The sequence below is a fragment of the Scardinius erythrophthalmus genome (genome assembly GCF_964197995.2).
Source record: "Scardinius erythrophthalmus genome assembly, chromosome: 18".
NCBI classification, from domain to species: Eukaryota; Metazoa; Chordata; class Actinopteri; order Cypriniformes; family Leuciscidae; genus Scardinius; species Scardinius erythrophthalmus.
Genome location: NC_138238.1, coordinates 4,700,033 through 4,713,729, shown reverse-complemented (window position 1 = coordinate 4,713,729; position 13,697 = coordinate 4,700,033). Strand labels below are relative to the sequence as shown.

The following is a 13,697-nucleotide window of genomic DNA, read 5'->3' as shown; positions in this document are numbered from 1 at the left end:
CATTGGTTTAGAGGTTAGAGAGGGTGAGTATTAGTTTAGACGTCCATGCCTGTTCATGAGACACAACATATACCTGACCTTCTGACGGCCAGCCAAGATGATGATCATCATCATCATCCTCATCCTTATCCTCATCATCCTCATCATCATCCTTATCCTCATCATCCATATCTATATATTCCTCTATACAACACACATACAAACACACACAATGACTGGTGTTATTCAGGTGTACATTAGCGTTTAGACTTAAAAATGAATAAATAAATAAATAATGGTGAAACTATCTAAAGAGTTGCTATGGAGTTCTGGGTGGTTTCTTGTGGTTTCCAACTGACTCAAAATCAAAAGAGTTCACCGGTCTCTATGATTTTCTGGTCTCTGGTTCGGGTTTCAAGTAACATAATTGTAAGTGCGAGCAATAGTTAGTGTTTTTCTGCATTAAAAAAGAGCATGTTTGCAGACTTAAACACTACCGTTTAAAGGTTTTGGGCCAGAAAGATTACTTTTTTTATAGGTATTAATACTTTTATTCAGTAAAGATGCATTAAATCTATCAAAAGTGACAGTGATGAAATGTATAATGTTACATAAGATTTCTATTTCAAATAAGTACTTTCCTATCTTTACCAAAGAACCCTAAAAAAAGTATCACGATTTCCACAAAAAATATAAGCGACACTGATAATAATCAAAAAAACTTCTTGAGCAGCAAATCTTCATATTAGAATGATTTGTGAAGGATCATGTGACACTGAAGAATGCTGAAAATTCAGCTTTGATCACAGGAATAAATAAAATTTTAACACACATTCAAAAAGTAAACAGTTATTTTCAATTGTGAAAATATTTCACATTATTTCCGTTTTTACTGCATTTCCAACCATTGAACGGTAGTGTTCAAACACACAGAGTGTGTGTGGCACAGAGAGCTGGAGAAAGTTGGTAAACCGCTTCCTTTACACAGGTGTGACGTTCACTTCTGAACACTGAAACAATCTCTCAGATTGAAATGTTAATATGCCAACTGGATTGAACAGAGCTCAACTTTTCCTGCATCTTGGTTTACGGAGAATTCCTTGAGAGAGATTTCCGTTAGGATAATCGGAGAAAGAGTGCAGAGGAAGCCTATCACATAAATCTGCAAGACCTTCGACAAGACACACAATCTGACCCTGTAAGAGCAAACCTGAGCGCAGTTTGAGATCCCTTCAGAACATCTAGAGGAGATTGTGAGGACAGAACAAGATGAGATTCTGGAGACTAAATCCAAGGCTAATCTCATTGATTGCTGTCTAAGAAACACAATCTAGTCTTGTAGAGACCACTTTTGTGATTTACCTTTCCTACGGCTAACCATGAGCCACAGCTTTTGTGTCAAACATGCAAACTCTAATAAAAGCAAACAGGAACATACATTTAAAAAAGAACCTTCTTCCTCTTTCACATTGTTTTAGTCATGTTTGAATATTTTTGAGGAAATATTGATAATGGAACCACAAACAGCATCATGTTTCCACGTACATCGCTGTAGCCATGAAACAAAACAATACTTCATTTGGTTACACTTTATTTTAAGGTGTCTCTGTTACAGAGTAATTACACATTTAAGTACTGAGTAATATTAATTAACTACATGTACTAACTATAGGGTTAGTTGCGTGTAATTTATAGTTATCACTTAAGTAACTACATGTAACAATGCCACTGTAAGATAAAGTGTAACCAATAATTCAATACACAGAGTTTAGCCAAAGCTAACAACGCTTAAAGATTCATAGTGTAAATATTTGATCACTAATATTAAACTACAAAAGAAAAAGTAGTACTGTTGGCTGACAAAGTCATGACTGAAAGTTGAGTTTAAAAAGTCTCATTTTTATTAAAACTTTTAAATCTGTTATTAAAATAGTTCAGATTTAGTAAAAAAAAAACACAAGTTTGTGAAATAATGTGTTATCTTAAATAAAAAATATTTTTATCAATGGTTTGGTGTTTCACTGTACACATTGCGGATGCAGATGACAAAATTCCTCAAAAATCAGCATAATATGATCTATAACCCACAGCCAAAGTGAACTTTTTAGGCAATCGCAGAGTCGTTCTGGATAGAATGGCGCGTTTAGCACACGAACACGCTCACGTCCTGCTCTCTTCAAGAGGCGCATTACATCTTGAGGCAACAGGAAGCCATACATAGCACATTTGATAAAGTGAAACTCGCCAAGACGTCTCACTTTACAACAGGGCGTTCAAAATCAATAAGTTACTTTTATCCAGTCTTTAACAGCTGACCGATTCAGACTCAGAGATAAAGAAACCGTGTACCTTGCTCTTCCAGGATGCCATTTGGTACTTTCTTGTCGACGGCTGTGATGACAGCTTTCCTCTGGTTTTTCAACCTGAAAGACAAAAAAGAAAAGGAGGGTTAAACATATCAGGAGAAGACGATACACATCACAATCCTAAGTCTTCAAGTTTGTCTCACCAACGAAAACTCGAGCTCTTTTTCATCAGAGGTGCTGTTTCTCCACGGACAACACGCTACACAACACACTCTCTTCTGCTAGAACCATGCGAAAATCTGTGGCTTTACTTCAATGTATGAATAAATATGTGTGTGTGTGTGACAGCATGTCTCAGTTCCTGTCCCTGCCCTTTATCAGAAAGGGGCGGAGCTTGTGAGCATGACAGACTCGCAGTTTTTAACTCACGGTGTTTGTGTAGTGTGCCATACCTGTGGCAAAACCAGGTCAGCAACCCTAGAAAAAGCAGCAAGACGGACAGCCCCAGCAGTATGGGCAGGATGTGTGCGCTGTACGAGTCCTCTAAAGGAAAAAGGAGAGGCAGTCAAACCCACAGTGAACAAAAGAACAGGAAACTGGCCCGCGAACAGAGCCGCTGGAGCCGGAACAGACACACTTAGTGTTTAAGTGAGGTATGGCAGCCAGTCAAGCTAAGGCATTATTAGTGATTTAGTAGAGAGGCTGGAGCTGTTTTGACTGCGGGGATAAGCATCGCTCATTCATTTAACAGCAGGTTTGACAAGAATCACTCGCTAAATCCTGCGATCAGCACTTTACAGCAGCAGTCTGTGTGATCCACCGCAGATTTAACACTAATACACACTGATGCTTACGTAATGCTTAAACACTGACAGCGACCAGGGAGGAGTCAAATTTGATCTCGCTGCTAAATGTTATACAACAACAAAAAAAGGTTACATTATTGGTTGGTTCACATTTTGACCACTGAGTTTACAACCGTTTTCCAGTTATTTGTGAGAAATGTCTACATTTTGTCATCATTTTATAGAGGTTGCAATAAAAAAAATAAAAAAAAGGTCTGAAAATGTCTCAAATTTAAAATGGCTTCAATAAATAAAATTAGATATGCTGTAAATAATAGTAATAATAATAATTCTGATAGTTACATTGTGTTTTTTTATTAAAACTGTAATGTACTGTAGAAAACAATGCATTCTGGGCATTATATACTAAAAAAAGGTTCGATATGGCACTTTTTTTTTGAGCTGCAAGAACAAATTTGACATTAATTTGCAGCAAAAAGACATTTTTAATTTGCAAGAGCCGCCTTTCAAATTTCTTAAATGTTTTTATGCACTTTAAAAACATGATATGTGACCCTGGACCACAAAACCAGTCACATGGGTCAATTTTTAGAAACTGAGATGTATACATTATATGAAAGCTGAATAAATAAGCTTTCCAGTGATGTATGGTTTGTTAGGATAGGACAATATTTGGCCGAGATACAACTATTGAAAATCTGGAATCTGAGGGTGCAAAAAAATCAAAACATTGAGAAAATCGCCTTTAAAGTTGACCGTTTATGTTCACGATTGTGCTGCATTCACTCACAAAAATAAATGTTTTATGTATTTACGGTAGGAAATTTACTAAATATCTTCATGGAACATGATATTTACTTAATATCCTAATGATTTTTGGCATAAAAGAAAAATCGATAATTTTGACCCATACAATGTATTGTTGGCTATTGCCACAAATATACCCGTGCGACTCGTGACTGGTTTTGTGATCCAGGGTCACATATGATCAATAAGTTATGACAACATGTTTTTACATTGCTTTAACTCATCAAAATAAGTTATACAAGCTATAAGCTATACAAGTTTCAACCCATTTTTTAACTCAGTTAATATAATTTAAGTTGAAATGACTTAAACATCCAAGTTGATTGTAGGCTACTGAATTTAAGGCAGCAACTTTTTTTTACAGTGTGTCTGAATAAGTTGACATCATCTAGCGCCACCTTGAGTAAAACAGCTGTATCATAGGATCCTGTTTTCACACATCAAGCTAAATGAATGGAAAACAAAAGTACGACAGACAATAAAACAATGATGGATCATTTGATTGCAAAATAATAAAATATGCAGCCTATATAAGACATTCTAAAGGTATTATTACTTTATTAATGAATTTATCATCAGTAAATTGCTAAATAAAGTATTTTGTGTGTATGATAAATGTGATACTCTGCATTTAGAATTGGAAGAATTTGGAGAGAAAAAAACAGTAATGCTCATTTTATTATTATTATTATCAACTATAACTGATGAACACTTACCAATGCCATTGGTCTCTGTTGAATTGGATATGTCTTGTGGCGCTTCTGTTATGAAAAAAACAAGGACCATTGTGTCTGCAAGGGAAGAAGAGAGCATATCAGTCAATTATTTAGAAATATTCTGATAATTTCCTGACTTATATGAGACTCTATTCAAAAACAACAAAGCAGAAAGACATACAGCACTGTATTACTGGACACAGACAAACATGTTTCACTCCTTTTCCACTAGATGTCACCAGAGTCATTTAAGTACAGTTCCAGTACGAACACTTTAAATCCGAGAGCATCTCTGCACTGACATTTAAAGGCTAGAAAACTCTTCAACTTCATTTTCTCATAGATTACACATGATTATTTAGTTTTGGGGGGATTTTAGGTGCACATGTGCTATACAAAATGTGCTATCAAGCGGGTTAAAAATAAGACCCTTATCTGAATTAATCTAGAAATTAGAAGAATCTGAAGGTGTTAAAGGGTTCATAATCTGTTCGTTATTAAATCTGAATGGGTATTTTTTTGGAGGGGAAGCAGATTATTTACTGTTCCCCATCAGTGGTGTCTGCCGTTCCCCTTAATCTGCATATCACATGATTGACACATTTAGCAAAAGAGGACAAGACTGAGTCTCTCCTCATAGTTTGCCCTCACTCATTACTCATACAGTACATGATCAAATATGCATCATACTTTTGGTTAGGGGTATATTTTAAATCCCTAACCCATGGTAAAAGTAAAAGAGCTGCTTGAAAGACTAGTAAACGCACAGATGAGCAGAGTAAGCCAGAGAGAGAGAGTGTTAGTGTGTGCTTGTGGATGTAGGCCGGCCTCTATCTTCTCTATCTGGAGGCCAGATGTCGTGGGCTACTTCTGGGCAAAGCCACAAGAATTGATTCAGTCTCAGTTCTGCTATCAGCGCTGCTCGAGAGAGATAAGATACTCCACAAAACACCCACGCACAGCCGCTGATGCTCCTCATTGAGAAAATGAAGTGGGTGCTGCTGCTAATTCACTAAACCAGCACAAAGCATATATAACAGACACCGGTTACAGACAAATCCCTGTGGCCCTGCAACGCAAACCACTCAACATTAGAGAGAATCCTGGAGGTGTTCAAACTCCAAGACTGCCAAACTATCAGCAAAAGTAGGGTAGTTCATGTGAAGTTCAAGCCGAGTCAATCTACAACTATTTCAGACAATTATTCCATTCCATGATTATACATTTGAATACAAAGTACAAGGAGTACTGTATATGTACATTAAAAAAAATGAACAAGCTGATTGTACATTGACTTCAACACTCATTCCTGGTCTTATCGTGCATTATTCATTAGTGCAGGTTATGCCAAAGATACACTATACTGTTTTAAATGTTTAACTCTTATGCTTACCATGGTTGCATTTATTTGATCAAATATACAGTAAAACAGTATTATTGTGAAATATTATTAGAATTTAAAATAACTGTTTTCTATTTGAGTATATTTTAAAATGTAATGTATTCCTTTTCAGCATCATAACTCCAGTCTTCAGTGTCACATGATCCTTCTGATGATTTGCTACTCAAGAAACATTTCTGATTATTATCAATGAATTGAAAATAGCTGTACTGGTTAATATTTTTATGGAAACCATGATGCATTTCTTTTCAGGATTCTTTGATGAAAAGAAAGTTCAAAAGAACAGCAATTATTTGAAATATAAATCTTTTGTAACATTATATGTTTTTATAGTCACTTTTGATCTATTTAAGCCATTCTTTCTGTAAAAGTGATCAATTTCTATATATTTTTTTAATTATTTCATTAATTATTGATTATTATGCATTAATAATTATTATACAATTTATAAATAAATGATTCATTCATGTATTCATTATTTTATTTATTATTATTCATTATTAATTTCTGTATATTCCATTTATGTTAATTATTAAAATCTTGCCGAGTCCAAACTTTTAAACAGTAGTGTAATATATTAAATCCAGATGATAAAAGACATCTTAAACCAGCTAAAACGGTCTCCCAGTCTGACTACCTGAAAAGTTCCCAGACACAAAACACCAGAACAAACTGTTTGTCACACCACAGAACTATGTGAACTGCAAAAAAGCAGCTTATAAGGTTATTATAAATTTAAGAAAACTTTTTTAAGTAAAATAAGTAAATAATGGAGAGTTACATCACCCAAAATATGCACTTTCCGTTATGCATACACATACTTTACCTAAAATCCTGATTATGAAAAAGTTCATGGACATTTTTTCTCAACTGCTTCTTGTTGCATTATCAGCGTACACCAGACTTTCTCCCTGGTAACCTCACAGACTGCATCATTCATCAGCCGGGAGTGAAATAGTGCTTTCTGCATTAGCCGCTGTGATAAACCGTGATCAAATGCTGCATTTTTCGACAGTATCCCAGAGCACGCCCGAGTGTTTGAGTCGATACACTGTCCCACAGCACTTAATAAAGAGCTGAGAGCTGCCTGCAGTGGCACAAAGACTGATGGCAGAATTATAATGAGAAGAAATGACCCTCCCCGTTTCATGCGGTACAGGGCCGATAGCCAAGCCCAGGCAAACAACTGCACAGGTAAGCGTGAATATATATATATATATTCCATAGCATACATTTAGACTGCATCCGAGTGAATGCATGCAAATGCACAGAATCTTGCAATTGCATATGCTTTTTATCCAGAGGGACTTCAGTATGTCTCTGTGGAGATACATGGGGTAAGAGGTATTGTTCAAGGGCACAGTGGGGACAAGTTTTCCTGTTCAGTGCACCCACACACACACACACACACACACACACACACACTGCTGTGTTTTTGCTAGGACACAGTGGGAAACTGTTAAAGTAAGTGGGGCAAATCAGTGACACACATAAATCTTGTGTAGCCACACTTTACTGGAGGGAAATGGGTCTGACAAATCTGTGTCTCTCACACTCCAGAGTGTTAATAGACTGTGTGGAGCTTCTCCAAAGTCCCATTTCTTTAAAGACAGAGTTTACCTCGAAAAAATACAAATAAAAATAAAAAATGTCACGTTTACTCACCCACATGAGTGAATGGAGACAAAATAACAAAAAAACTACATTAATATATCATAAAATTAATCCATATGATGTGTTTGCCATAGCCTAAGGCTTCTAAAGTCATATAGTTTTGTATCAGAAATATAATGAAATGTAAGTCGTTACTCTATTTTTAGAAATAGAAAGAAACTAGCATTTTTATTCAGGATGCATTAATAAATCAAAACTGACAGTAATTTTTTTTTTCAAAATTGTTACAAAAAGTACTTTCTATTCATCAAAGAGTCCTGAAAAATAAGTATCACAGGTTCCACAAAAATATTAAGCTGCACAACTATTTTCAAATTTTGTAATAATCAGAAATTTCTTAAGCAGCAAATCAGAATATTAGAATGATTTCTGAAGGATCATGTGACACTGAAGACTGGAGTAATGATGCTGAAAATTCAGCTTTGATCATAAGAATAAATTACATTTTAAAATATATTAAAATAGAAAAAAAAATTTATTTTATGTTCTACTTTAAAAAACAACGGTAATTAATTTTTTTTTTATAAAGATTACATTTAGATTACACAACACAGATGATGGTAAGGTAATCTAAATCCCCTAAAAATAGAGGAAATGAGCATGCACAATTAAATATTTAATATTGATGAAAAAAAAAAAAAAACTTGTCACCTAATAACCTATTTGGTACCAATATAATGTGCATAAAGTAAACGATGACAGACTTTTTGTTTTATTCCGAGTGTTTAAACTCAACACTAATGCTAATTTTTACCTTTACATAATTACATTGAAACCTCTCCTCCCGCCTCGCCTGTCCCTGTGTCCCACACTTACCTCCTTCAGAGAACATGTGACGTGTTTGCTATGGTCAGGAGCGTTCTGCTGTCTATGCCCTCAGCATATAGGGCACTTCTTAGAGTCATTACTGTAAATAGGTCATGGGGTAAAGCTAGCAGACAGGCTCCTTTTATACGAAAGACATTTGCAGATAGCCTTGGGTGAGGCCTTAACCCGTCCCCAACATGTGCCGGAAACGTCCCTGAATGCACTCGCTGATTTAAATGGTAAGTGAGACCATCTCTGTTTGTGTGTTTGTCTCTAAGCTGCTAACCATGAATTAATGACGCTCTGTCGTGGGGGTTTTCAGCCCACACGAAAACTCCAAGCGACCGCTCGGTCTATAAATGAGGAACGCTCCTGTGTTCGCACAGACATGTCATTTCCTTATGCAATCAGCAAAAGCAAGAACAACAAAAGTATGTGTGTATGCTTGTGTATGAAGTGTAAACGTACTTGGGTTGAATGTGTCTGACCAAATTATCAATGCACCTGAAACTAATGTACATATATGTAGAGTATAGATATGTTCCAAAACCTACTGAGCTGTCTTGCTATAGTATCTACACAGGCAGCATCCAAACTGAATCTGATCTGGACTTGATTTCTACTAGGAAATGATTAAGCCCTCATAACGGAAAATGTAGGGAGAAACTTGCTTCCAACAGAATTTGCCAATAATAATATTTCAACATGTAATAAGCATAAAAAATTTACATCACACAAGTAAATGGTATAATGCCCTTTTCACAAGATGTAAAATAAGTCTCTGATGTCCCCAGAGTGTGTATGTGAAGTTTTAGCTCAAAATACCCCACAGATATTTGTATATAGCATGTTAAAATTGTCACTTTTTGAGGATGAGCAAAAACGCACCGTTTTGTGTCTGTCCCTTTAAATGCAAATGAGCTGCTGCTCCCGGCACAGGGGGCGGAGCTTCAACAGCTTGTGTCCTTTTACCTCACACAAACATGCACTGAAAATTTCAAAAACTTTTAGCCTTTTATGTTCAAACCGGATTCAGACAAAGATGGAGAGACTCAAGAAGAAGTGACAACATGTAGAAGCAACAGGACATTTCTGAGCGGTTAGCTGATGAATGTGTGTAGCTTATGTGTAGTTATCTTCTAGTCACTGATTATCATATTTTGTCATGATACTCTATAAATCACGTTCCCGGGGCGGAGTTTATGTAAATTTTAGGGTTGGTGATGTCACTAACCCGGGAGGAAGCTTGTGTAGTCTCTGCCAGCCGTTTGTTGTAGTCCTTAAAAAGCAATTTCTTTAAAAGCAAATATCTCCCTTTGCTTTGAACTTTGAGCGTTGTAACTTTTCAGACGTTGTTTATGCTCAAACAGCGACATTACACACTAACTGAAAAGTGAAATCATATTCAACCACCCCTTTAAATATTCAATAAATAAAAAAGGGTGAGATTCATAGCTTATTAGTATTTATAAAGTAAAATATAGTAAACTCCTTCCTTCTCCATGTAGACTGTGTTGACTAAACAGTAATTTTACAGATTGCAGGAGCGGCTTACACAAAACACAGCATTACCAACCCACGACATCACTCGACTGTCATCATCAGCTTATAATCAGGTGACGCGTGTCTGTCTTACAGTAGAGATACAACCGAAAATAAGTGCAGAGGGAAAGACAACAAAATGTCTCAAACACTTGATGCCAGCACACGTGCGACAGCCACGACAGAAAAATACTTTACTTAAAGAGAAAATACACAATCGTGCAATTTCTGCACCACAAGTGTCAGTAAATGTTATCAGTTTTTGGGTGGTTTATCTGGGCATCAAGCAGTTCACCCAGCCTGACCAGCTGAAAAACACCAAAAACTCCTCTAAAAACAGCCATACATACAGAATGTGTTAGGAACAATTGGCAACGGCCCGTTGATTTATTAGCACCTCGAGTGTGCATTAATTCAACCGCCCACAGTCAATTACTCCACTTATTCGAAGGTTACCACACCCCAAAATGATGTAGATATTCAGGTCAGAGATATTTAGAGTGTGAATTACCTCAGTCTGGCTGGATCTACTTTAGCCGTGCGTTTCCCTGAAAAACGTTCGTATCCCCCGTTACAGTTTTTTCATTTTCATTGTCCGAATTCCTGGCAGGTCTGACAGAAAGTCTCTTCTGAACGCTGCTTGCTGCTGTTAAAGATGATTTTGGCACGTTTCTCCCCTCACATCATTCTGTTCTATCTGTAAATGCTATTTGACCAAGATCTTCACAGAATGACAGTGTGACTTTTACACTCTGTCGTTCTCATTTCATCTCACTTAGCAATTCTGACACGTGAAGAGCTCGTTTGCATTAAAACACGACAAGTGTTAAAGTGTTAAAGAACATATCGCTTAAAAAAGCAGAATAAGACAGAACATAGACACGAGTCACAATTTTTTGTGCAGTTTATAATTATTATTATTTTATTTTTTTTAATTGTCATAATGCAAAAAATCTGGTCCTGAAAACAGGCTTCATTTTTGTTAGGCAAAATATAATTTGTTGCTCATGCCTTTTGTTTTCTGTATGAAATATGACATGTTCTAGACAGGTTTTCAGCCAAATAATACTAAATTGACTTTGATCTTTGCTGGACCTACTGAGCGTTGTTCTCCTGCGTGCTCTGTGAATCAGACGGACGGATCTGTAGGAAACTAAGCCAGGCACATTTGGTCTAATTCAGAGAAACCTCAAAGCAAAGTCAACCCTGGGAGACGCCATTAAAACGAGTTCAACCAACAGAGAGCAAAGGCCTTTTCATTTTCTCATTCTATCTTTTAATAATCCTTTTAGATCGCATTTAAGTTCTTTCAGTTTTCATTAATATCCTGTCTTATAAGAGGAGATCTTTATGCTCTTTATCTCTTTCTCGAGATGGTCCATCTGCCATGTGGGTTTTTACACACTGACCCATTTAAGAGAAAGAGACTCATTCAACACACAAACCCACAGCGACCACCAAACAACAACAACACCGCATTAAACGTTCAAAGCGAGTCTCGACCGTCAAGTTAACCCTCCACCCAAATTCCAATCACAGCATGTTTGCCTTCGGCGCAGAGACACACGCATTAATGCAGGCCTGCACAGAGAGGTCACATCAGATATACAGAGACCCGAATGATGCCAGACAGCAGTCGCATCATCTTCCTAAGGGTTGCCATGGAAACGTGACAACCGATGTGGTTTGAGAAACGAAGATTGCGGCCTTGAGCTCTGCATGAGAAACACACACACACACACATATATGATCACGAAAAAATGCATCAATATAGAGAACCTCCTAGACCACTAAAAAGATCCAACGTCAAATCTCGTATTTTTAGGACAGGTATATTTGATCATAATGTGACTCTACGTCGAACATATTGAGCACAAAATTCATTTCTGCTGGTTTAAAACGTGTATTTTTAGTCCAGAAACATTTCTCGTCGCTCATTTCACTCTGGTGTTAGCTGAAATATTCCCTGGAGAAACACAAACTGACACGCAAATCAATTCTGCTAGCCGTCCGCAGATTGAATGAGAAGCTAATGCTGGTTATGCAGTAATGTGGATTTAAACAAGTGTATTGCATTTGTCTCATACAACTACACCTTGTTGCCAAATCTTGACTAAATAAATCAACCTGCTGAAGCCGAAGGGTCGAGCGAAAGAGTCATCTTGTGCCAGAGCTAATGGTGCTTCAGACATGAACAACGCACTGCTTTTAACAAACATATTGTTTTTCTATTACTTAATAGAACTTATTTAGTTAATATTTACCTGTTCCTTTAAGCTCAGCAATTTTAGAACATAGGAAAAAGTGTTATCATTAATAAAAACAAAAAAAATCAATCTGTTTAAATGTATTTTCATAAATTTGAAATGAAATAATGTGAAATATGAATATTAGAAGAAAAAATACAAATAAAGTAAGTTAAGCTAAAGTAATAACATTTCTAAAAAAAAAAAACTAAAAGTCACCATGTAATCTAAATGGACTATTCTTGTTTTTTAATGAATATTGCAGTATGTATTATAAATGAATATAAAAGTACACTGTTGTAAACATATATATTTTTATGTCCCCTATTTTCCAGAACACTTTACTTTCCAGTAAAACACCCCACGGTTTACTGAAAGAGACCAACACCTGGCCAGGCCAATAAAATGGAACAATATTTAACTGTTCCATGACCACAAGTAAATTTCAAACAGACACCCTGTTAAACACCCAACTAGAGTTTTATGTGCATCTGGCAAACGTTTCTTTGAAGATGAGTGTGTGAGGACAGATGTACGTCACAGGCCGTGCCAGCTGAGCTTTTACATTCTATAATTCAACAGCTGATCTTCACAGCCAAGGTAACCTGTGACTTCACATGAAACGAAAGCCCAGTCCCCCAAACACAAATTAATCCTGAACAGATCAACATTAGCAGATTAATTCTAGGGTTTATACTTTAGTTGAGTGATGCACATTTTGTGTAAAATCTACACTGATGAACTTGACGCTATTAAGAGATAGATATTTGGCTGGAATAAAAATTGCTCAGGAAAATACAAGTGAGAAAAATTTACCATACTAAATTTACATGTCCTGTAAAAAAAAAAAAAAAAAAAAAAAAAATAATAATAATAATAATTAAATAAATAATTAAATAAATTAAATAAATAAATATATTATTATTATTATTCATATATATACATACATACATACATACATACATACATACATACATACATATATATATAATTATTTTTTATGCTGGGAAATTCATTATGCTGAGAATTGATTTACACAATTTTGTAAGTTTTATTTCTAATCTTCTCTTGTTGATGAATTGTTGAAATTTCAGTTTTGACATGGATGTATACTTCATAAAATGTAATAAAAAATTTGAGCAAACATAAAACTGCCTTGATACTTAAACTTAAAGTCTAAACTATGTAAAACATTTAAAACAATGCACATTTACACAGACAATACATTTGTAAATACTACTAAAGTGAATTTGGGCTCATGAATGTTAATAAGCTAGCGGGGCCACAGAATACAACACAGCATCAGTGCAAGCTAATTAATATTCATGAGCCCAGTGTTTCTGTACAGTGATATCACAAGCCTGTCGTATTGCATCAGAAGACTTGGAACATAGAGCACAAGTCATATGAAC

The 13,697-nt window shown here is 35.8% G+C and overlaps 1 protein-coding gene across 8 annotated transcripts in view; it reads right to left on the bottom strand.

The window, feature by feature from the left end:
- ptprea (protein tyrosine phosphatase receptor type Ea) overlaps nt 1-13,697 on the bottom strand; it is an 88,252-nt gene that overhangs the window by 17,040 nt on the left and 57,515 nt on the right. For 4 of the 8 annotated variants that reach the window (XM_081393553.1, XM_081393554.1, XM_081393555.1 and 1 more), the window contains exons 3-5: nt 4,615-4,689; nt 2,738-2,828; nt 2,329-2,402 (exon numbers count right to left, since the gene is read on the bottom strand). In XM_081393553.1, coding sequence (XP_081249679.1) covers nt 2,329-2,402; nt 2,738-2,828; nt 4,615-4,684 — 235 coding nt within the window. In that variant the 5' untranslated portion in view covers nt 4,685-4,689. Of the gene's footprint in view, nt 1-78; nt 184-2,328; nt 2,403-2,488; nt 2,829-4,614; nt 4,690-10,550; nt 10,762-13,697 lie in introns of those variants that run through there. The other 4 variants (XM_081393552.1, XM_081393557.1, XM_081393558.1 and 1 more) reach the window with 4 other exon arrangements.